General features: G+C 44.8%; 1 protein-coding gene and 1 long non-coding RNA gene across 3 annotated transcripts in view; one reads left to right on the top strand and one right to left on the bottom strand.

The window, feature by feature from the left end:
• The window catches only part of dok4 (docking protein 4), a 135,116-nt gene that overhangs the window by 53,552 nt on the left and 58,700 nt on the right, over positions 1–22,864 (top strand). The window contains exon 4 of one of the 2 annotated variants that reach the window (XM_037246687.1): positions 16,401–16,514. The exons of the other annotated variant lie outside the window; for it this stretch is intronic. Coding sequence (XP_037102582.1) covers positions 16,401–16,514 — 114 coding nt within the window. The remainder of the gene's footprint in view (positions 1–16,400; positions 16,515–22,864) is intronic. 2 annotated transcript variants of the gene reach the window in all.
• On the bottom strand, positions 18,630–19,068 carry LOC119120092. The gene is made up of 3 exons (XR_005097442.1): positions 19,030–19,068; positions 18,837–18,926; positions 18,630–18,689 (listed from the first exon to the last, which is right to left on the bottom strand). It is a non-coding gene; the product is annotated as an uncharacterized LOC119120092 (long non-coding RNA).

The following is a 22,864-nucleotide window of genomic DNA, read 5'->3' on the forward strand; positions in this document are numbered from 1 at the left end:
CCAACCCTATGTAACGTTGCATCAGGGCTTGATAAATTTGGATCTTTTCATATTGATTTAAATTTTTATTATCCAAAACCTGCTTCATCTCTTCATCCAAAGAATACTCGGCTGTATCGCGAATGGTCGGGGCAGGCCGGCTCAGCCTCTCAAGCTGATAAGGGGAGTCCAGGTACATTTTCTGCGCCGTTTTCAAACTAATTTTATTATTTGTTCATAAAACCACTAACGATGTTTCCCAGAACAGGTGCGAATGCGGCTAGTAAAGGCAATATAAAACCACCTTTCTGAACTAACACAGCTCTTTTCTTCTTCAAAGTATTTTTCTTATCAGCCAAAAAGTGGATATTTTTCTTTTGCTTTTTAAGTTTCGTGTAGAGTTTTGATTTTAGGGGCACATGTCCTTTAAGAAGATTTAGAGCAATCTCACACAATGCTTTCACTAAGCTAGTAGGACCTCTGAGGAGTAAATGCTTACGTTTGGCCGGTTTGGATGTAAACAAAGACTTGAGTAACGGAGCATTTGTTTATAAGAGCTTCGTCATCGTTTTATTGTTTGGGGATATAAACTACAGGCCACTGGTTATGTAGTACACCTGTACGTAGTCTATATTGTTCTGGGCACGAAGGTGTCAAAGCTATCACTAAATACCCGTGCGGCTCCCTTGTAGCATCCTCAAAACACTCCAGGAAAAACCTCCGGTTGTTGGGAGAAATTTGATTCGCCAAAACATTCACTTGCAATTTATTGCGGGGGTTTTTGAACAAAATCAAATACCGTTTTTTTCCGTGTATAATGCGCCCCCATGTATAATACGCACCCTAACAATGGCATGTTGATGCTGGAAAAAAGCCTGTACCCATGTATAATACGCACCCAATTTTTTTTTTTTTTCTTTTTTTTTTTTAAGTCCCAATGATCGTCACACACGCAGGGAGGCAATGGGTCCCATTTTTATAGTCTTTGGTATGGTCTTAACTAGGCTGGATGTATTTTTTTTTGTTGGCGTTGATTTCTCCGACTGCCCATAAAGGCACCACCGCGATCAGATGAAAAGAGAGGAAAGTGACGTGCGGACATGTGAAAAAGGCGGCTCTGTATGGGAGAGACGTTGAAGAGGAATAAAAACACCCTTGGAAACCAAAACTTGCCCCTCGTCGTGACTCGGAGCCGCAACAAATGTTTCGGATTTGTGTAGGGTACATTGTGACAGCAAACGAGCAGGTGATCGAGCAAGCGTCTGATACGAGAGCATTGCGTTCGTATGGAGCGTGTTTGAAGTGAACAGCAGAGACGAAAGGAACAAGGCAAAGTGTTGTGAAATAAAATATTACCTGTAATACGCATTTTGTTATTTGCTGATTGTATTAAACTATCACATTCATTGTCAGTCAAGAAGAGAAGAGGACTATTATCCCTTCTTTGACGAAATGACCAGAGCACAGTACAAACACACTATTGTTCTTTCGGTATTTATTCAACCCGCATTCTTTCACAACATGACAAGAAGAGAACAATACATAAATCAATACCATGATTTTCTTTAAAAAAAAAATAAAAAATAAAAAAAAAAAACAATTTAAAACAATTTGTACTCATGTATAATGCGCACCCCAGATTTTAGGACAATAAATTAGTTAAATTTTGCGTATTATACACGGAAAAAAACGGTAATAAAAATTTAAGCGTTTTAATGCTAACACAGAATGTATTCCATCAGGGCAAATTCAGCCGTACTATTAGTTTAAACAGTAATTACCGTTTTTTCATGTATAATGCGCAAAATTTAACTAATTTATTGTCCTAAAATCCGGGGTGCGCATTATACATGGGTAAAAAATTGTTTTTATTTCTTTTTTTTTTTTTTTTTTTTTTTGAAGAAAATCATGGTACAACAATTTTTGAAGAAAATCTTGTCACGGATGGAGTGTGGAAAGGAAGAGGGCGACCAAGTGCAGCTTGAACCAGGGTTCATTGGAGGAACTCAAAACACAGACTTGGTAAACTAACATAACTCTCTAACAAAACCAACAACAGGACTGACCGACAAAGACGTGGAACAAAAAGACAGGGGGACATTACCAAAGACAGGAACAGAAACCTGTGTTATTGTCAAATATTGTTTGTTTTTTAATCTCCATCGCGGACTGGACGTCATACGGAGGCAGTATCACTGCGCATGCGCACACTATGGATCCGATGCGAATAGTCCTCTTCTCTTCTTGACTGACAATGAATGTGATAGTTTAATACATACAATCAGCAAATAACAAAATACGTATTACAGGTAATATTTTATTTCACAACACTTTGCTTTGTTCCTTTCGTTCTCTGCTGTTCACTTCAAACACGCTCCATACGAACGCAATGCTCTCGCATCAGACGCTTGCTCGATCACCTGCTCGTTTGCTGTCACAATGTACCCTACACAAATCCGAAACATTTGTTGCGGCTCCGAGTCACGACGAGGGGCAAGTTTTGGTTTCCAAGGGTGTTTTTATTCCTCTTCAACTTCTCTCCTATACAGAGCCGCCTTTTTCACATGTCCGCACGTCACTTTCCTCTCTTTTCATTTTAACCTAACTGATCGCGGTGGTGCCTTTATGGGCAGTCGGAGAAATCAACGGCAACAAAAAAAATACATCCAGCCTAGTTAAGACCATACCAAAGACTATAAAAATGGGACCCATTGCCTCCCTGCTTGGCACTCAGCATTAAGGGTTGGAATTGGGGGGTTAGATCACCAAATGATTCCCGAGCGCGGCGCCGCTGCTGCTCACTGCTCCCCTCTCCCCCAGGGGATGGATCAAAATCACACGGGGATGGGTCAAATGCAGAGGACAAATTTCACGACACCCAGATGTGTGTGTGACGATCATTGGGACTTAAAAAAAAAAAAAAAAAAAAGTCAAAATTTGTGTGCGTATTATACATGGGTACAGGCTTTTTTCCAGCATTGACATGCCATTTTTAGGGTGCGTATTATACATGGGGGCGCATTATACATGGAAAAAAACGGTAATAATAATTCATTAAATTTGTATAGCGCTTTTCAAAAACCCAAAGACGCTTACAGGGAACAAGGCAAAGACATACATGAGGGGAGGGGGACGGGGAAGAAACAATCGGATAAAATTAAGAAGAGGAAACCAGTTATGGGTAGGGGAGGTCATGAGCTTGGGAGAAGAGGTACGTTTTTAAACGGGACTTAAATATGGGGAGTGTGGGTGAGTCACAGACAGACTGAGGGAGAGAGTTCCAGAGTCGGGGTGATGTGCAGGAGAAGGCTCTGTCACCGAAGGATTTGAGTTTAGATTTTGGGACTGTCAGACGTGAAGTATTGGAGGATCGGAGGGGACGGTTGGGGCAGTAGGGGACAAGGAGGTCGGATAGGTAAGTGGGAGCCAGGTGGTGAAGGGCTTTGAAGGTGAGGAGGAGTATCTTGAAAATGATACGCTCCTTAATGGGGAGCCAGTGAAGAGAGTGGAGAACAGGAGTGATGTGTTCACGGGACCGGGTATGGGTAAGGAGGCGGGCAGCAGAGTTTTGGAGTAGTTGAAGTCTATGGAGTGAGTGAGCAGTGATTCCAGTGAGAAGGGAGTTGCAGTAGTCAAGCCGGGATGAGATGAAGGCGTGGATGAGAGATTCAGCGGCAGGGAGAGAAAGGCAGTGCCGGATTTTGGCGATGCGTCGGAGGTGGAAGTAGGAGGTCTTGACAACTGAGCTAACATGAGGTTGAAAGGACAGTGTGGGGTCAAAAATAACGCCAAGGTTGCGTGCCAGAGGGGAGGGAGTGATGTTTGAGGAGTCAATGGTGAGTGTGATGGATCCAGTTTTATTAAGGGAGGATTTAGTGCCTATGAGGAGGAGCTCTGTTTTGTCACTGTTGAGTTTGAGAAAGTTGTGGGTCAGCCATGCTTTTATTGTAGAGATGCAGGTTTCAAAATGGGTGAGGGAAGGGTTACGGGTTGGTGTCGTACGTATATAGATCTGGGTGTCATCAGCGTAGCAGTGGAAGTCCAGATTGAGTTTGCGGATGACAGTACCAAGGGGAAAGAGGTAACAGATGAATAGGAGGGGGCCAAGAACTGAGCCTTGGGGGACCCCTTGTGTAACTGGGGAGAGGATGGATGTGTGACCGGAGAGAGAGATGAACTGGTTTCTGTTGGTGAGGTAGGAGGTGAGCCAGTCGAGTGCAGTGCCCTCAACACCTAGTTGGCGCAGCCTTTGGAGGAGGATGGAATGGTTCACAGTGTCAAAGGCTGCGCTAAGGTCAAGTAGTAGTAGGATGTTGAGGGCACCAGAGTCTGCAGAAATGGGGAGATCGTTGGTGACTTTAACTAGAGCTGTTTCGGTGCTGTGAAGTGGGCGGAATCCGGACTGGAAGGGTTCATAGAGGTTGTTGGATTGGAGATGGGTGTGGAGTTGGGCGGAGACAATGCGTTCGAGGGTTTTGGAAAGGAATGAAAGGTTGGAGATGGGACGGTAGTTGGAGAGGTTGAGTGGGTCCAAGGTGGGCTTTTTGAGGATGGGGGTGATGGCTGCAAGTTTATAGACATTGGGAAAGTGGCCAAGGGATAGAGACTGATTAAAAAGGGTGGTGAGGTGGGGGAGGAGGACAGGGAGGCAGGCCTTAGTTAAGGTCGTTGGAAGAGGGTCGAGAGAGCAGGTGGTTGTCTTGGATGAGGTAATGATGTCTAGGATAGTGGAGGAGTCGACAAGGGAGAAGGCAGTGAGAGAGGGGAAGGGCGGGAGGTCAGGAAGGGGGGGCAGGAGGACAGGGGAGGTGGGGGAGGAGGAGTTATTGATGGTGTCGGTCAGAGAACTGTTGATTTGGGCGATTTTGTTGTTAAAGTTGGCAAGGAAGGAGTTACAGAGGGCGGGTGAGGAGGGTGGCTTGGTGACCGGTGGCTGGAGCAATTTGTTGACGGTGGAGAACAGTATGCGGGGGTTTCGGTTGGTGTTATTAATGAGAGATGAGAAGTAAGCAGATTTGGCAGCAAGAAGAGCATCACGATAAGAGGAGATGTGTTGTTTAAAGGTTTCGGCATGGACGGTGAGGCGGATTCTTTTGTAGAGGCGTTCGAGTTGACGGCCAGTTTGTTTCATGGTGCGGAGTTCCGGTGTGTACCAAGGGGCAGAGTTAGTGCATGTAACAGAGGAAGTTTTCCAGGGGGCTAGGGAATCAAGGGAGTCAGAAAGGATGTTGTTGAGCGTGGTGGCAAGGTCATCAGGGGAGGAAGAAGTGGGGTCAGAGGGAAGAGCAGAGGATAAGAGCTGGCAAAGCCTGATTGGGTTTACAGTCTTGATGTTGCGGTAGGAGATGGTGTGTTTTGTGGATTTATGAGGCGAGGGTAGAGGGGCGGAGAAGAGGATGCAGAGATGATCTGACAGTGGAAAGGTGAGAGGACGGGGGTTGGATGTGAGTGGAAAGGAGGAGCATACTATATCCAGGGTGTGGCCTTTGGTGTGGGTGGGGAAGTTGATGTGCTGGGTGAGATGAAAGCAGTCCAGAAGGGAGATGAAGTCAGACGTCAGTGGAGCAGTTGGCTGGTCGATGTGGATGTTGAAGTCACCGATTAGTAGGAGGCGATAGGAGACTGAGGATACGATGGTGAGAAGTTCAGAAAGTTCAGAAAGAAAAGACGGATGTGACTTGGGGGGGCGGTAGATAAGAACAGCAGTAGTAGAGTTGGGGAGGGAAAAAGCGAGATATTCAAAGGATGAAATAGATGGGAGGTTGAGGTCCAATTCAGTGATGGATAGGGACCGCTTATGGAGGACAGCAATACCACCTCCTCGCCCAGAGAGGCGGGGTTTGGCGATGTAGCTGTAGTTAGACGGAGTGGCTTGGTTGAGAGTAAAATAGTCCAGGGGCTGTTGCCATGTTTCACAGAGAAGGAGCAGATCCAAATTATTGTCCAATAGTAGTTCGAAAATAACTAGTGATTTGTTGGAGAGGGAGCGACAGTTCAGCAGTGCGAGGGAGATGGATGAAGGAGCGGGGGTGGGGGAGCGAAGATTGTTGAAGTTGACAGTACGGAAGGTGGGGGTGACGGGGGGGCGAGAGTTAGTCCAGAAAGAGGGGATGGGTGAGCCATCAGGGAAATGTCGGTTAAAAGATAGTCCGGAGCTACGGTGGATGTAGCGGCGACGGCGGAGGATCCCAGCCTTGCTGGCAGCTGAGGCAGCAGCAGCAGGGAGACGGTGATTATTGTTGAAATGATGAAGATCAGCAGCAGTGTAGACAAATGGACGAGAAGTTAGTGGAATGGAAGCCCGGAGTAGCAGAAGTGATAGTTCATGCAGGAGATGAGACGTGACAGCAGCTGGGAATAATCCAGGTAAAATGGTAGAAATAGCTAGTAGCTGGTTAACTAGAAGTTGGTAGGCAGTGAAATGCATGGAAGCAGCAGTGGACCGAGTCGCGATGTTGGTGGAGTGGGTGGTGGTGTTGGTCAATCCCGACTGTACCCGTGCAAACAGCACGCCCCAGTGTGTCATGGCGGCACCCAGCCGAGCCACGACCGGCGAGTTCGCAGCGAGCGGGTTGTTGGCAGAGTAGCCATACAGCAGCAGGTAATTGTGAGGAACACAATCGCACCAAACTCAGTGGAATAAAATAAAGAAAGACGAGGAGGACGATCAACTCTGTTTGCACACCATTCACTGCGACTACTGCGGCAACAGCTTGTAGGGACCAACTGTGCAGCATGCAGGAAGGCTTTTTATTAAACACGCCCACTTAACAGGTCATCACAGGTGGTTCCAATCACACAATAAATCAAGATGCTGTCATAAGAAAATAACCCGATTTAAACATATTCTGACAAAACATAAAATAGGAAAATGTATAATTGAGAGCATCTCTCAACACCCCCACTTGCTCTCACATTATAAACCTAAAGAAAACATTACATTGACATTTTAGTCAGAAAACAAGTCCATTTTCCTTTAGTTAGACGCCAACTTAAATTTTGTTGCAGGCTTGGTCATTACGTCCGCAACCATATGTTCAGTTGGACAGTACAGAAGAGACAGTTTACCCTCGGTAACATTGGACCGGATAAAGTGGTATTTAATATCCACATGTTTGCATCGCTGTCTTTTAACAGGATTCTTTGCTAATGCAATCGTGCCTTGGTTGTCTTCAAACACTACAGGTAGCATATACACATGTTTATCAATACCATCTAGCAGTTGTGTGAGGTATAGACATTCTTGGATAGTTGCAGCCAGAGCAATATACTCTGCCTCACAAGTAGACAGTGCTACAGTTGGCTGTCTTTTTGTCTTCCATGACACTAAAGTACCACCCTGAGATAGAGTTACACAATAACCAGTTGTACTACGTCGATCTACATCACCAGCCCAGTTTGCATCACTGTAGGCTTGTATACCCAGGTTTTCATTACTCATTTGGTAGCACAACTTCTTGTCACTAGTACCCTTTAAATATCTTAGCACATGTTTAACTGTACAAAAATGTTCAACAGTAGGTTGATTAAAATACTGTGACAGTTTGCTTACAATAAAACTCAAGTCAGGTCTTGTACATACAGTTAAATAAATAAGACTACCCACTGCTTCTCTGTACATTGAAACATCACTCAGTAACGCAGCATCATCTGTGTAGTTCAGTTTTTGTTCACAAGGTGTCGATCTACCTTTGCAGTCTTGCATATTAAACCTATCTAAAATTTTCTCAACATATTTAGCTTGAGACATTGTTACACAGTTACTGGTTTGCTCAAAATCGATGCCCAAGAAATGTTTCAGTTTGCCCAAGTCCTTCATTTTGAACCTTGCTGTCAGCATGTCTTTTGTGACCTCCATAGCTTCTTCATTACTTGCTGCAATTAATAGGTCATCAACCCATATTATCACAATGACTTTCTCATGTTCTGTCTCTCTTGTGTAAACACAGTGGTCAGCTTGGTTTTGGGTAAAATAATTTTCTGTCAAATGATCATGCAACAACTTATTCCAATTTCTGCCTGATTGTTTTAACCCATACAATGACTTCTCAATTTTGCATACTAACTTCCTATCTGTTTGAGATCTCTCCTCATACCCTTCTGGTTGTTCCATGTAGATCTCACAGTCTATGGGTGCGTTTAAATATGCGGTTTTCACATCCATTTGGTGTAAAATCAACTCCTCCTGCGCTGCTTTCTGCATCAGAACTCTAACACTGGTCATGTTAGCTGTAGGATAAAATGTCTCCCCATAATCTACACCCATCTTTTGGCTATATCCCTTAGCAACATATCGGGCCTTGTACTTCTCAGATCCATCAACATCTGTTTTGATGGCATACACCCATCTACCCCCCACTGCTTTCTTGCCCTCTGGCAAATTGGTCAAGGTAAATGTGTTGTTTTCTTTAAGTGAATGCATTTCCTCATCCATGGCTTTAACCCACTCTTTGGCCTTATCTGAGGCTACAGCTCCTGAAAATGACACAGGTATGTTACACATTACACGATAACAGTAATCAATGTTACTCTGGACTTGATCAGTCTCTTCATCATCAGCCACATATTTGGACACATTACAATCTGTGTATCTGTCTGGCTGCCTTCTCTCTCTGGTAGGGTAACGGCTACCATCAGGCTCACGTTTGATCTCAGCTCTTTCTTGTTGTGGTTGGTGGTGGCTGACTTCAGGTTTTTGTTCTCCGAACACAAGATTTGGACTTCTTGGTTTGGTTTTTACAAAGTCATCATCCTCAGATGTGACATTAGTCTGTGTTTGTTGTTCTACACCTGATTTTGCCACAAACTTTACCAATCTGTGCTTTTGCACTTTCTTACTGACAGGGGAATACACAATGTATGCAGGACTGGTTTTATCATACCCAATAAAAACACATTTTTCACACCTTGGATCAAGCTTTCTCTTGTCTTGTTTATAGGCATAACACTCTGAACCAAACCTCTGCATCCTAGACAAATTTGGTCTTCTTCCTGTCAACATCTGGATGGCTGTCTGCCCTGTTCTTTTGTTAAAACACCTGTTCCGGATCACAGCAGCAGTTTGGACTGCATAGGTCCATAGTTGTTTTGGCAAACCACTATCAATGAGCATACACCTTGCCATGTCAAAAAGTGTTCGCCAATTGCGCTCAGCAGTACCATTTTGATGAGGAGAGTACGGTGCTGATGTCTGATGTTTAATCACATTTTTCGTGAGCAAAGTCTGGTAATATTTACTTGTAAATTCAGTACCATTATCAGATCGGATACATTTTACTTTGCCATATGGGGCTACATCTGCCAGAAACCTTTCTGTAGCTTGAACAGTGTCACTTTTGTTCTTTAAGAAATACACAAAAACAGTGCTGGAAAAATCATCAGTAAATGAAACTGCATATCTGTAACCCTCTTTAGATTCTGGATGGATTGGCCCTGCCAAATCTGTGTGAACTAGTTCTAGAGGGGTCTTAGCCCTCACATCAGGATCTTTGTTCCTGGTTTGGAAAAACTTTCCTTTAGTACACACTTCACAATGTTGAGGTTTGCTTATTGACCCCTTAATTTTCATGCCATCAACAACGTTTTGTAATTTCTGAATGTCTTTATAGTTGCAGTGTCCCAGTATCTCATGCCACGTCTGAATATCATGACATCCTTTACACTGATCATCATCACAATCATCATCATCATTTACCGTATGCAAATAATATAGCCTATCACGTACGTGGATGGGGAATTTCGTACCGTCTTGGTAGATGAGGACGTTCTTCTCCTCCTTGAAGACCACAGTGGCTCCCCTGGCAGTAGCTGCTTTCACGGATAGGATGTCTTGTGGGTAGGATGGGATGTACAGCGCCTGCTTCAGCGTTGCGTTCAGGTGTCTACCTGTGCTGCCGATCAGGCAGACTTCGGCATCACCTCGGCGCTCCGCGACGCCCATGCACCGCGTGCCGTCCGCCAGCTCCACGCAGTGTGTCACGGCCTGGAACCCGTCATCAAACCGCTTGAATTTCGCCAGGTCTGTGATGATGTGCGAGGTAGCCCCGCAGTCAACCATCAGGCCTCTCACGTCGACTCTTGCTGCCCCCTCGCTCACTCGGAAGAAGTACTCGTCTCGGCCCTGGTCTTCCGTCTCCCCGTGGACCCTCCGTGCGTCGTCCCGGTTGCCGCGCTGCTTCCGCCTGCAGGTCGCGTCCCGGTGTGTGCTGCTCTTGCAATGACTGCACCACAGTTTACGTCGGCAGGCTCTGGCCATGTGGCCCTTCAGGCCGCACTTGAAGCACACCACCTCCGCGGCGCTCCTCTCGGCTCCCCGGTCAGCTGGTCTGTCAGGTCTCGCTCTCCTCTGCCGTACGTTCATCACGTTGTCATCTGCTTCAGCCTGCATCTTCTCTGTGTCCTCGTAACTGCGCAGTTTTGTCTTGAATTCAGAGAACTGCATCGTCTCATCACGTTGTTTGACATGGATTGCAAATGGTTTAAAGGACTCCGGCAGACCTTTTAACACCATTGCTACCAATAGTCCATCACTTAATGTCTCACCGGCATTTCTTAGCGCTGTGATTGCGGTCTCTGCCCGGATCACATACTCGGTCACACTTTCACTCTCAGACTTCTGTGGTGATGTCAGTTCTGTGTAGAGACTTATGATGCGTGGCTTGCCTTTGCTTTGATAGTAGTTTCTTAGGATCTGTAGGGCCTCTCGCCCGTCATCTGCAGCATCGCGCATCACCAGCGACAAACTTTTATCATCCAAAAACTGAATGAGTTCTGCATACGCTTCCTCATTCTTCCCAGCGTCTTGCTGTAGTTCGTCTTCTTCCTCGGTTGTGGGCTCGTTTAAGATAACGTCTTTCAAATCCTGCAATCGCAGGTGGCCCAAAAACTTTGCCTCCCATAATTCGTAATTCTTTTCATCACCGTCGAACAGTAACCGCGACCAGCGGCTAGCAAAACTGTTCCTCTCTGCAGCCCGTCCGCTCATGGTGCTCACAGCGTGCTATCATCACCAGTACGTCGGTGGGAACATGCGGTGTTGGGTTTACCTGGGCCCATAACCTGTTGGCAGAGTAGCCATACAGCAGCAGGTAATTGTGAGGAACACAATCGCACCAAACTCAGTGGAATAAAATAAAGAAAGACGAGGAGGACGATCAACTCTGTTTGCACACCATTCACTGCGACTACTGCGGCAACAGCTTGTAGGGACCAACTGTGCAGCATGCAGGAAGGCTTTTTATTAAACACGCCCACTTAACAGGTCATCACAGGTGGTTCCAATCACACAATAAATCAAGATGCTGTCATAAGAAAATAACCCGATTTAAACATATTCTGACAAAACATAAAATAGGAAAATGTATAATTGAGAGCATCTCTCAACACGGGTGCTCCCCCCGAGGACGCCGGCCAAGTGGCCAGCAAGTTGGGTTGGAGCCGTTTGCCGAGCCAAGAGCAAGCAGCTACAGGCTCAGAGTCGGGAGGTAGGAGGGTCCGGTGGTGGGTTGGCTAGCTGGCTAGCGTAGCTCGTAGTCAGAGGGAGCGGGATCGGAGAGGTGCGAGCAGAGCTCCAGAGATACGCGGTGGGCAGGAGAAAAGGCGAGAAAAATAAAAGAAAAAAACGGGCACACTTAAAATGGGAAACACGAAACAGACAGGGGACAAAAAAAAATAGCGGACACGGTTCGGGGTAGAAGCGGCAGTCAACAGTCCAGACGCCAGCGTTGCTCTAACCCGGAAGACAAGAAAAGGGGGCGTGAAAATGCACAGAATTAATGCCTTTCATTTTTCACGTTCATGTCGTGGGATGCTCGCTCAGCCAGCAACTTCCCCCAGCCGCACCCCTTTCATCACTGTAATGCCTGTCACCATTTTCCTCTTGTTACCATATGTATTTAAGCCCTGCCCGTGTGTTTCTCCCTGTCAGTGTCTACTGTTGTCTCCCGTCTGTGTCTGCGCCTAGTGTTCCTGTCCTGCTCGTCTAGTTTACCCCCGGTCTTGTGTGGAGGCTCACGGTCAGATTCTGTTCCGTGTTCGAGTGGACTTCTGTTTGCCTGTCTGCTGGCCGTGAGTCTCTATCCCGCCTGTGTCTGTGTTCGTCCACTTCCCTTCCCTTCAATAAACCCTGGTCCAAGCTGCATTTGGTTGCCCTGCTATACTCATCCATGACATCATTCATCCATTTACACCAGGGGTGGGCAAACTACGGCCCGCGGGCCACATCCGGCCCACGGGACCGTTTAATCCGGCCCGCCAACCCTGAATTAATTGTATTATTAAACTTTTTTTTTTTGTCATTTTGCCTGCAATGACTGCGTTTCCCCAGTAGATGGGGAACCGCTCGCCTGCGCATTTACTACCGGAAGCCGTGTCAGAAAGCTCGGTGCACACTCACAAGTGCGTGTACGTACGTACGTACGTACGTACGTACTCAGTAGTACGGACATGGCGCACTCGCGCTCTATTTGTATCAGTCCCGAATTTAGAGCGTGGGCTGTGACGACAGCATTCTTGTAATTCGCTCGCTGAGCTTTCAGATACAGTTTGACGCTAAAGCCACCCACAAACCTTCCCCTGGAATCCTTCCATTAAAATGAGTGGCCCGAAGAAAAGAAGTGAGTGCCGAATGTTAAAAGAGTGGCCAATTTGGCTCGACGTACGCGACGTGACGTTCAGCCACATCAACCCGTCACAGATCGAGGTAAACGGATCTCTCCTAAGAATTGCCACAACAAATTTTACTCCAGACTATGATGCACTAGCAAAAAAGGGAGACCAACAACACTGTTCCCACTGAAAATGAAGTGGAGGCTCTCAAGTTTGTTGTAAAAAAAATGCATTTTGAATATGATTTGTACACATAGCAGGGATTGAAACTAGCGACCATTCTCATTTTCAAACAATGCAGGATGCTCAAGGACATTGATGCACCAACTGTTTGCGACTAATCTTAACCTGTAAAGTTCTTAAGACTTACTTTAAGGAAGTGTTTCCCGTTTCCTCACCTCTGTTACCAGGTGTTTGTGAGTTAAAACTCTGCTCTGATGTTCAGATACCCCTCACCGTGTTGCCGTTTTGATTACTTTATTTGGATGTATGCTTTCACCGATTCTTCAAGATGATATATTTGGTCAGAATGTTTGCTGTTTGATGTGATCTCATAAGATAAACATTTTTCATTAATCTGACCTGCAGGCACTGAAGTGATGGAAACTGTTATTCATAATAATAGTGTCGTATTTTATGAGAATCACTGATAGCAGTTTTTTAGTGATTTTTTTTTTAATGCTGTTAATAAATGCATTTGTTTTCAAAAAACTTGTTTGGAATATCCATGCTTTACTACCTACTAAAGGCCAAAATCTTTTATGCAATGACCTTTACAGGTCGCTTATATTACTTCACACAAACACTACGTCCATCTGCTCCTGGTTCGGCCCTCCGGTCCAAATTTAGAACCCAGTTCGGCCCGCGAGTCAAAAAGTTTGCCCACCCCTGATTTACACACTACAGTCAAACCTCGGTTTTCGAACGTCCCGGTTCTCGAACAAATCGGAATTCGAACGAAAAATTCTAGATTTTTTTGCTTCGGTTGTCGAACAAAATTCGGAGGAGGTCGAACCTCGCGAGATGAGCCGAAAGGACCCGAGAAGACCCGACCGCGCGGCCCGGATGCCGACTGATTCCCTTCGTTATTGTATTTTCGTTACTCTGAGGACTGTATTAACCCCTAATCATGCCTCCAAAGAAAGCAAGTGGAAGCAGTAAAGCCATCCTAAAACACAAAGACGCTCTTAAAGCAATGCGACAGTGAGCGCCCGGCACGCTGCGGTTGCGCAATCGGACATAATTAAGCTCCCTGCGCACTGAGGTCCACTTAAATTTTGGAAAGTACATCAGGACTTTAAAAATATTTTCTATATTTCAGCGACGGCTCTGTCACAATAATGCGACCAGTGCAGTTGCGCGGTCGGCGACGCGCTACGGTTGCGCGTTCGGCGGTGCGCTGCAGTTGCGCGATCGGACAAAACCGCGCAACTGAAAAAATGCTTAAAAAAGGCGGGGTTTTTTTAGTCTTGGAACGGATTAAAGATTTTCCCATTATTTGTAATGGGAAAAATAGATTCGGAAACTCACCAACATTCTCAACTCCCTCGCTCCAGTCAGAACCCGGTCTGTTTCTTTCACCCATTCTGCCCCCTGGTTCACCCCTGCTCTCCGCTCCATGAAATCGAAAGGACGCCAACTTGAACGCCTCCATAAAAAGACTGGTCTCTCTGTTCACCTGGACATGTACAAAAACCACATTTTACAGTACAAGGACTCTATTGCTTCAGCCAAATCCACTTACTTTTCCAGTCTCATTTCATCCAACCGTGGGAACCCGAAGGCTCTTTTTTTACTCCTCAGTAAAATTCATCAACCCCAAGATCTCCTACCCTCCCACCTGTACTCCTCTGACACTTGCAACACACTCCTTCTGTTTTTCACTCAAAAATTTGACAAAATCCACCAGCAATTGAGCCCCTCTTCTTTCTCCCAACTCCTCTGAACCTCTCTTGTACAGTCTGCCTTTCCCTTCATTTCAACTCCCTGATCCCTCTACTATTTCTGCTCTCATCTCCAGATCCAAATCGTCCACCTGTCAGTTAGACCCACTCCCTACCACCCTGGTCATATCCTGCCTCTCCTCACTACTCTCTCTCATCACTGCCATCATCCACTCCTCTCAGTAGTGGCTCTGTTCCCGTAAATTACAAAGCTGCTGCTGTCTCCCCAATTCTTAAAAAAACTGGTTCAGATCCCAACAACTTCAATAACCTCCGACCCATTTCCAACTTACCTTTCATTTCTAAAATTCTTGAAAAAATTGTTGCCTCTCAACTTTAATCTCATCTTTCACGAAATAATTTATTTGAACAGTTCCAGTCCGGTTTCCGCCCCCACCATAGCACCGAAACAGCCCTCTTAAAAATCACCAATGACCTCCTCACTGCAGCTGATTCCGGTTTACTCTCCATCCTCATCCTCCTTGACCTGAGTGCGGCCTTTGACACTATCTTTCATTCCATCCTCCTCCATAGACTTTCCTCCATCGGTATCTCTGGCACCCCCCTCGCCTGGTTCCACTCCTACCTCTCAGGCCGCACTCAGTTCATCCAACATAAATCCTTCCGTTCTCAATCCTCCGCTGTCTCCACTGGTGTCCCCCAGGGCTCGGTCCTGGGTCCCCTTCTTTTCATCACCTACCTCCTTCCTCTTGGTCTTTTTTTCCGTAAATTCAATGTCTTCTTTCACTGCTTCGTGGATGACACCCAGCTCTATCTGTCCACCAAACCCAACTCCACCCTCCCTCCCTCTACCCTGACTCATTGCCTCTCCGAACTACAAAACTGGTTCACCTCCAATTTTCTCAAACTTAACAGTGATAAAACTGAAATGCTTTTAGTTGGTTCTAAATCCACTCTATCAAAAGTTGACAGTTTCTCCCTCCCCATTGACAGCTCCTTAGTTTTCCCTTCTCCCCAGGTTAAGAGTCTGGGTGTCATCCTCGATGGCACACTCTCCTTCTCTTCCCACATCAACACCACTCCCCGCAATGCTTACTTTCATCTCCGCAATATCAATCGCCTCCGCCCCTCTCTCACCCCCCACTCCACCTCCATTCTTGTTCACAGCCTCGTTACCTCCCGTCTTGATTATTGTAACTCTCTCCTCTTCGGTCTCCCCCAGAAATTTATCCATAAGCTCCAACTGGTCCAGAATTCAGCTGCTCGAATCATTTCCCAAACCCCTTCTTTCCATCACATCACCCCGTCCTACAGAACTTGCATTGGCTTCCGATTCATTACCGTATTATTTTCAAAATCCTCCTCCATACCTTCAAAGCTCTTCATAACCTTGCCCCTCCCTATCTGTCTCAACTCGACACAGCCACCTCCACCCGCTCCCTTAGATCCTCGTCTTCCATCCAACTCACTGTCCCCTATGCCCGGCTTACCACCATAGGGAGAAGAGCTTTCAGCTGCTCTGCTCCCAAACTTTGGAACACACTTCCGCCTGACATTCGCAATATTGACTCCTTCCCACAGTTTAAATCCACCCTCAAGACCCACCTATTCAGGACAGCATTTCATATCTAGTTGCCTCACTGTTGTTGTTTTTAACATGTTTTCACATTCTTCTTCACTGTATGGTATTGTTTTAATTTGCTTTTAACTTGTTTTTAACTTTTTAACTCTTGTAAAGTGACCTTGAGTGACCTGAAAGGCGCTTCTAAATTAAATGTATTATTATTATTATTATTAATGTGCCGCAAGAAGCTGGATGGGAATTAATGATATGATCAACCCTGAGGTATATTAAAAAATAAATATATATATATTTATCCTATTTCTGTTTTTGGCTATTGTTTCCCATAGAACTGGAGGCAGAAGAGTGGTTCAATACACTGTCAATTGAGTCAGCACAGGTCAGTGACATCAGCAAGGGAGAACCAGATCTACTGGCAGCTGGGATGCAACGTGAACACACAGGTCTAATTATCAAATACACACTAATTCAGAGCATTATCTTAGCTAACGTTGATTTTTTTTTGCTGAAAACAAATTGAAATACAGTGATCCCTCATTTTTTGCGGGAGATGCGTTCCAGAACCACCCGCAAACAACTTAAACCCACGAAGTAGAAACGGTATATGCATTATTTAGAAATTTGAATACCATCCATCCATCCATCCATCCATTTTCTGAACTGCTCAGTCCCCACGGGGGCCGCGGTCGTGCTGGAGCCTATCCCAGCCGTCATCGGGCAGTAGGCGGGGGACACCCTGAACCGGTTGCCAGCCAATCGCAGGGCACACAGAGACAAACAACCATTTGCACTCGCACTCACACCTAGGGACAATTTGGAGTCTTCAATCGGCCTACCAAGCATGTTTTTGGGATGTGGGAGGAAACCGGAGTGCCCGGAGAAAACCCACGCGGGCCCGGGGAGAACAGGCAAACTCCACACAGGGAGGGCCGGAGGTGGAATTGAACCCGCACCCTCCTAACTGTGAGGCGGACGCGCTACCCAGTGCTCCACCGAGCCGCCCTAATTTGAATACCAATGTATTGAAATTTCCAACACAATGTTTCTTTTTGGCCGCTAGAGGGAATGGGTGTATCGTGAGTCAATTAGAAGAGTGATTTTCCTTGCCAGCAATGCACAGTGTCCAACCTCAGAATTAGAACACTACACTAACCCGGGAGACATCATACATAAATAAACCAAAGTGAGTCACGGATGCGTATGAATCTCCTCTTGCATTGTGGTCCAGTACACAATTGAAGTTGAAGTTGAAGTTTATTTTTTAACATGAGGTCGACCGAACACAAAATCATCTTTTTCACATTTTCACATAATTTCATGTTATCCCAATAAGACAAATAAATCAACATGTTCAAAAAAGGAGAAGGAAGAAGCTATTGCTTGTTTTTTCCTACCCCTTTTATACATCATAATTCTTAACATGGTTGCTGATTAGTTTTTTCGAGGTACAGAAACTTGATTTATCGGAGGAAGATAATTTTGGAAATGAAAAACAGTTTATACAATAATATTCTGGAAAGAAAAATAAATAAATAAGATATGGACTATATAGCTGAAAACAGACAAGCAAAAGATTTCAATTACTATAATTTTCTAGTGTAACATTTTTAAAGTGTTCTTTGAATTGGGCAATGTGTTTACTTTCTTTGATCATTACAGGTAAATTATTCCATAGCTTTACCCCATTGACAGATATGCACATGCTTTTGAGGGTGGTGCGCACCTTAGGTTGTAAAAGATTCCCTCTCCTTCTTAGATTGTAATCACTTTCTCTTTCTATGAACCACTTTTGTATATATATATATACGTATATATATACGTATATATATATATATATATATATATATATACACAGGATAGACGTCTATTAGACGTCTATTAGACGTCTATATGTGAAGGTTTTTTTAGACGTTTTTTGAGTAGACGTTCGAATGATGGCTAATAGCTATTAGCGCAATTAGCGCTAATCGCGGCAATAGCTAGTGATCATTTGAACATATAGACGTCTATTCAACATTGAGGTTCTCATAAATACATTTGACCTGTGATCCTTACCTTTGTGTAGTTCCAGGATGTTGTGAAAATGCATTTGATTAGCGATGGTCCAGGGTGTGAAAATTTACATTTTTTAATACAGAAATAGGTTTCAGTAACAGTCATACTTATGTTACCTACAGATATAAATACACCTTTTGATGTTAAAATTAACCAAAACGATAATTGAACCTAAATAAAAACATTTTTTAAAACATTATACAACCATCATAAATGTGCAATGTTTTTAAATCATGTTTAAAAATGTAAAAATATACATACAATATATATACACCATTAAAAAATGGGGGCCATTTAATAGAACAAAACTACTACGTTACAATATAAATATATACATATTTTATGTAGGACATGTCAAACAAAACAACCAGCTTGGCGAAACACAACAATATAAACATCACTCTCTTGTGGGCTTTTGATAGCCCCCTTTGCTACTCAGTGCTGGAGCCCGTTTTAATTTTAAAGCCATTGCGGTCCTTGTTTCATCATATGTGGCCATCAGCTTCCACAATGATGAACTCGATGGACATCAGGCACCACCCATTGTAGACCTTGGGATTACTCTGTAAAAGAAATATGAATATGGGGAAAAAACACACGACTACCTGTAAAATAGTTTTTCCTTGATGCATCTCATGTCAGTCGCACATTTCGAACATGAAGCAATCGCACAGGAACGAGCAGACAGGTTTTTTATTTTTTTTATTTACCAGCGCTATCAGAGCAGTCTTCCTGAGGGCCCTCTGCACGAGTCACACGAGCATGCATATTGAACGTTGTCATTGTCATTTGTGTACAGTCTACAACAGAAAAGAAATGTCAACATTGAGCGCAGCCACCACATCATAAGACTTCACTGTTGTCTCTTTTAAATCTACAGTACAGATGTCAAACTAATCATACCTGTCCATGGTCTTGGAAACATGAACGTCTTCAAATCAGCGGCCTCCTGACACAAGACTGCTTTGCAATCTGTATACCAGAGATGGGGACTTGAGTCACTGTGACTTGGACTCGAGTCGACTCGAGTCGCTGTTTTGATGACTTGTGACTTGACTTGACAAAAAATGAAAAAACTTGAGACTCGACTTGGACTTGGAAGTTAAAGACTCGGGACTTGACTTGACTTGAGACACGATGACTTGAATGACTTCAGTGTTATTTAGTTTATTTTTCCAGTTTGAATATAAAATTAATAATACATTTAAAAAAATAATATCGATAACACGGTAGGAGCGTAGGCTGAGAATGGCGTTGTCATGATTGGATCACTACCCTGTCAATCAATCAGTCGTGCCCTCTCTACCTAGCGAACGTGTTTATTGGAGAATCACGCACCTTTATATCAGACATGCGCAAACATGTCAGCGGGAGCGAGAGCGGTACCGCGAGTCATAACCTTCGGCAGACGTTTAGATTGTTTAGATTGAGCTGTCAATAAATCATTGTATGAGGTAATTTCTTTTTTGTTTGATTCCATGGTGTATTTTACTGAATATCAGTCATTACAGTGCAAATCCAAATTATTGTCATATTTTTTAAACAGGTTAGACACATTGGACAATGATGGTTACTTAAAGTTACTGATATCTTGTCTTTTCACTACTAAGATCAGATTCTGCGGGTAAAATTGCAATAATAATGTGACTTGACTTGGACTTGACCTATTTAAGGACTTGACTTGGACTTGACTTGACCTATTTAAGGACTTGACTTGACTTGCCCAAGAAAAAAATGACTTGGGACTTACTTGAGACTTGAAGGTTAAGACTTGAGACTTACTTGAGACTTGCACATGTGTGACTTGGTCCCATCTCTGCTGTATACAAGGAATTATGAACAGTGTCTCAGAAGAGTGGAATTAAGAGTAGACAAAGCTGAATTGAGGACTTTTTTTCTTGTAAATCAAGCAAAAAAGTAACTGAAAAGTCAGTAACTTTGACAGTACAGCAATTAAACCAAACAGAACCCTACAGGTTCCATTTGTAAGCTATCAAGAGTGAGGGGGGGACATCCAAAATTCTGACTAACCAATTAAGTTAAAGTTAAAGTCCCAATGATCGTCACACACACATCTGGGTGTGGTGAAATTTGTCCTCTGCATATAACCCATCCCCGTGTGATTTTAATCCATCCCCTGGGGGAGAGGGGAGCAGTGAGCAGCAGCGGTGCCGCGCTCGGGAATCATTTGGTGATCTAACCCCCCAATTCCAACCCTTAAATGCTGAGTGCCAAGCAGGGAGGCAATGGGTCCCATTTTTAGAGTCTTTGGTATGACCCGGCTGGGGTTTGAACCCACAACCTTCCAGTCTCAGGGCAGACACTCTACCACTAGGCCACTGAGCTGGTTCTAAACTTAATCATTCTGTCATTCAGTCCTGCATCCTGTTTATCATTTATTTCCTTGGACATTGTTAGAGTGGTGCTCACTCTAACTTATTTGCAAGAACCACACAGAGACAGTATGCCTTTTGAACACTTGCAAGTGGAGAAATCGTTTGTCACTGTGCATAAAGAGTCAGAGTCAGAGTCAGAGTCAGCTTTATTGTCAATTCCTTCATGCTAAGACACACAAAGAAACCGAAATACCGTTCCCCCTATCCCACGGTGACGAGACACAGTACACGAGTAACACACAAGTAAAACAACGGGGAGAGAGTTCAGGACCCCAACAGCCTGGAGATCACAAACTTCGCCAGTGGCGAGCAGTGCTGGCATCCCACAACAGAGTCCCGGCACCATTCGTCACGGATGTAGACGCACAGTCCACCTCCTCGCGATGTTCCCCCTCGTACAATGGCCCGGTCCGCCCGATAGCACGCCATCCGCTCCAGATGCACAGCAGCTACGCACTGTCCGGTCCGCGATAAAGCGATGTTCAAACAAAATCTGACTTAGGCCTCTTGCAAGAGCATATTTATTGAGAGAAACAGGGTAGGGGTGAGAGTGGACAGGATGGGGGTGAACCCCTGGCCTCTGGTCAAATCATAGCAGGGGGTGTTTTACGATGTTGTGTAAACAGTACAACTTTGATTGCTTCCTCTGCAGCTGGTTAATCAGTTCAAGGGATCTTAGCGTTAGCTTAGAGTTCGATCACAGGTTATTTTCTGTGAGTCCAGAGTTGGTAGGGATAGCATCACTGACTGTGACAGCACGGTGTTGAAACTCCTCTCATAGAGGCCATGCATTTCGCTTCAGTGACAGTCATTGTTCTGGCCTCCAGGTGAACTTGCGTGGAGGAAGGGGGGAGTTTCGAACACACATAGCATCCCTCCTGTGTGTGGGATCTCACAGTGAACTTTACATACTGATACCAAGTGTTGGTTTCGTATGGGTTTCCGGGGTCCTATGACCAGTCCTCAAAGTTCTCATCATGTGACCATCTTTTTCCTCGGTCGACATTGTCAATCGGTCTATTCAGATGAGTCAATAGACCATAGCACGCTTCAACCACAACGCAGCAGAGGATCCACCTGGCATGTGGCAACATTTGACAGCTTCGGCACGCTCCTTTAAGTTTGCATCGCATTGTACGAGTAGCCGTTACGCAGCGGCACGACTACTAGCGGTTGCCAGCAAATGTATTTTGTTGTCTCGATGACTTATGTTTGGTGTGTTGCAGAGTATTTCATTGATGGTTATTTAGTATGGTGGAACCGTTACACGCAGTTAGTTATGTCATGTGTGCCGTCTACGAGTGTTGTGTGACGTCAGAAGTTGAGCGGTGATGTGGTGTATTTCTGTCTGTTGCAGAACCACACACATACACACACCCCACACACCACACACACCCTTCACACACTTCACACAATACCCTTTTGCCAGTTTGCCTGTATGCTCCTATGAGCCACAGTGCCTGTTACTTTTTTGCCAATACAGTCAAACCTCGGTTTTCGACCACAATCCGTTCCAGAAGGCGGTTCGAGAAGTAAATTGGTCGAATTCCGAATCTATTTTCCCATTACAAATAATGGAAACAATTTTAATCCGTTCCAAGACAAAAACAAAAACGCCTTTTTTAAGCATTTTTTCATTTGCGCATTTTTGTCCGATCGCGCAACTACAGCGCACCGCCGAACACGCAACCATAGCGCGCCGCCGACCGCGCAACTGCACCGCGCTGGTCGCATTATTGTGACAGAGCCGTCGCTGAAATTTAGAAAATATTTTTAAAGTCCTGATGTACTTTCCAAAATTTAAGTGGACCTCAGTGCGCAGGGAGCTTAATTATGTCCGATCGCGCAACCGCAGGGTGCCGGGCGCTCACTGTCGCATTGCTTTAAGAGCGTCTTTGTGTTTTAGGATGGCTTTACTGCTCCCACTTGCTTTCTTTGGAGGCATGATTAGGGGTTAATACAGTCCTCAGAGTAACGAAAATACAATAACGAAGGGAATCAGTCGGCATCCGGGCCGCGCGGTCGGGTCTTCTCGGGTCCTTTCGGCTCATCTCGCGAGGTTCGACCTCCGAATTTTGTTCGAGCACCGAAGCAAAAAGTTTTCGTTCGAATTCCGATGGTTTGACTGTAATTCAGTAAAGCAATCAAAACTGAACCACGTCTTCCCTCCTGTGTTCTGACCGACACCCGGGGGCGAAAAGAGCATAACCATCCGAGCCAACCCCTATACAGTTTGCATTATCTTATTGCAATGTTTTTCCTTATTCAGATTTGTTTCAAGACTACAGTTAGTTTGACTTCACTTTGATGGTTAATGCAGTTGTTGCAATTTTGTTGTTTTA

This window comes from Syngnathus acus, chromosome 3 (assembly GCF_901709675.1).
Source record: "Syngnathus acus chromosome 3, fSynAcu1.2, whole genome shotgun sequence".
Classification (NCBI taxonomy): Eukaryota; Metazoa; Chordata; class Actinopteri; order Syngnathiformes; family Syngnathidae; genus Syngnathus; species Syngnathus acus.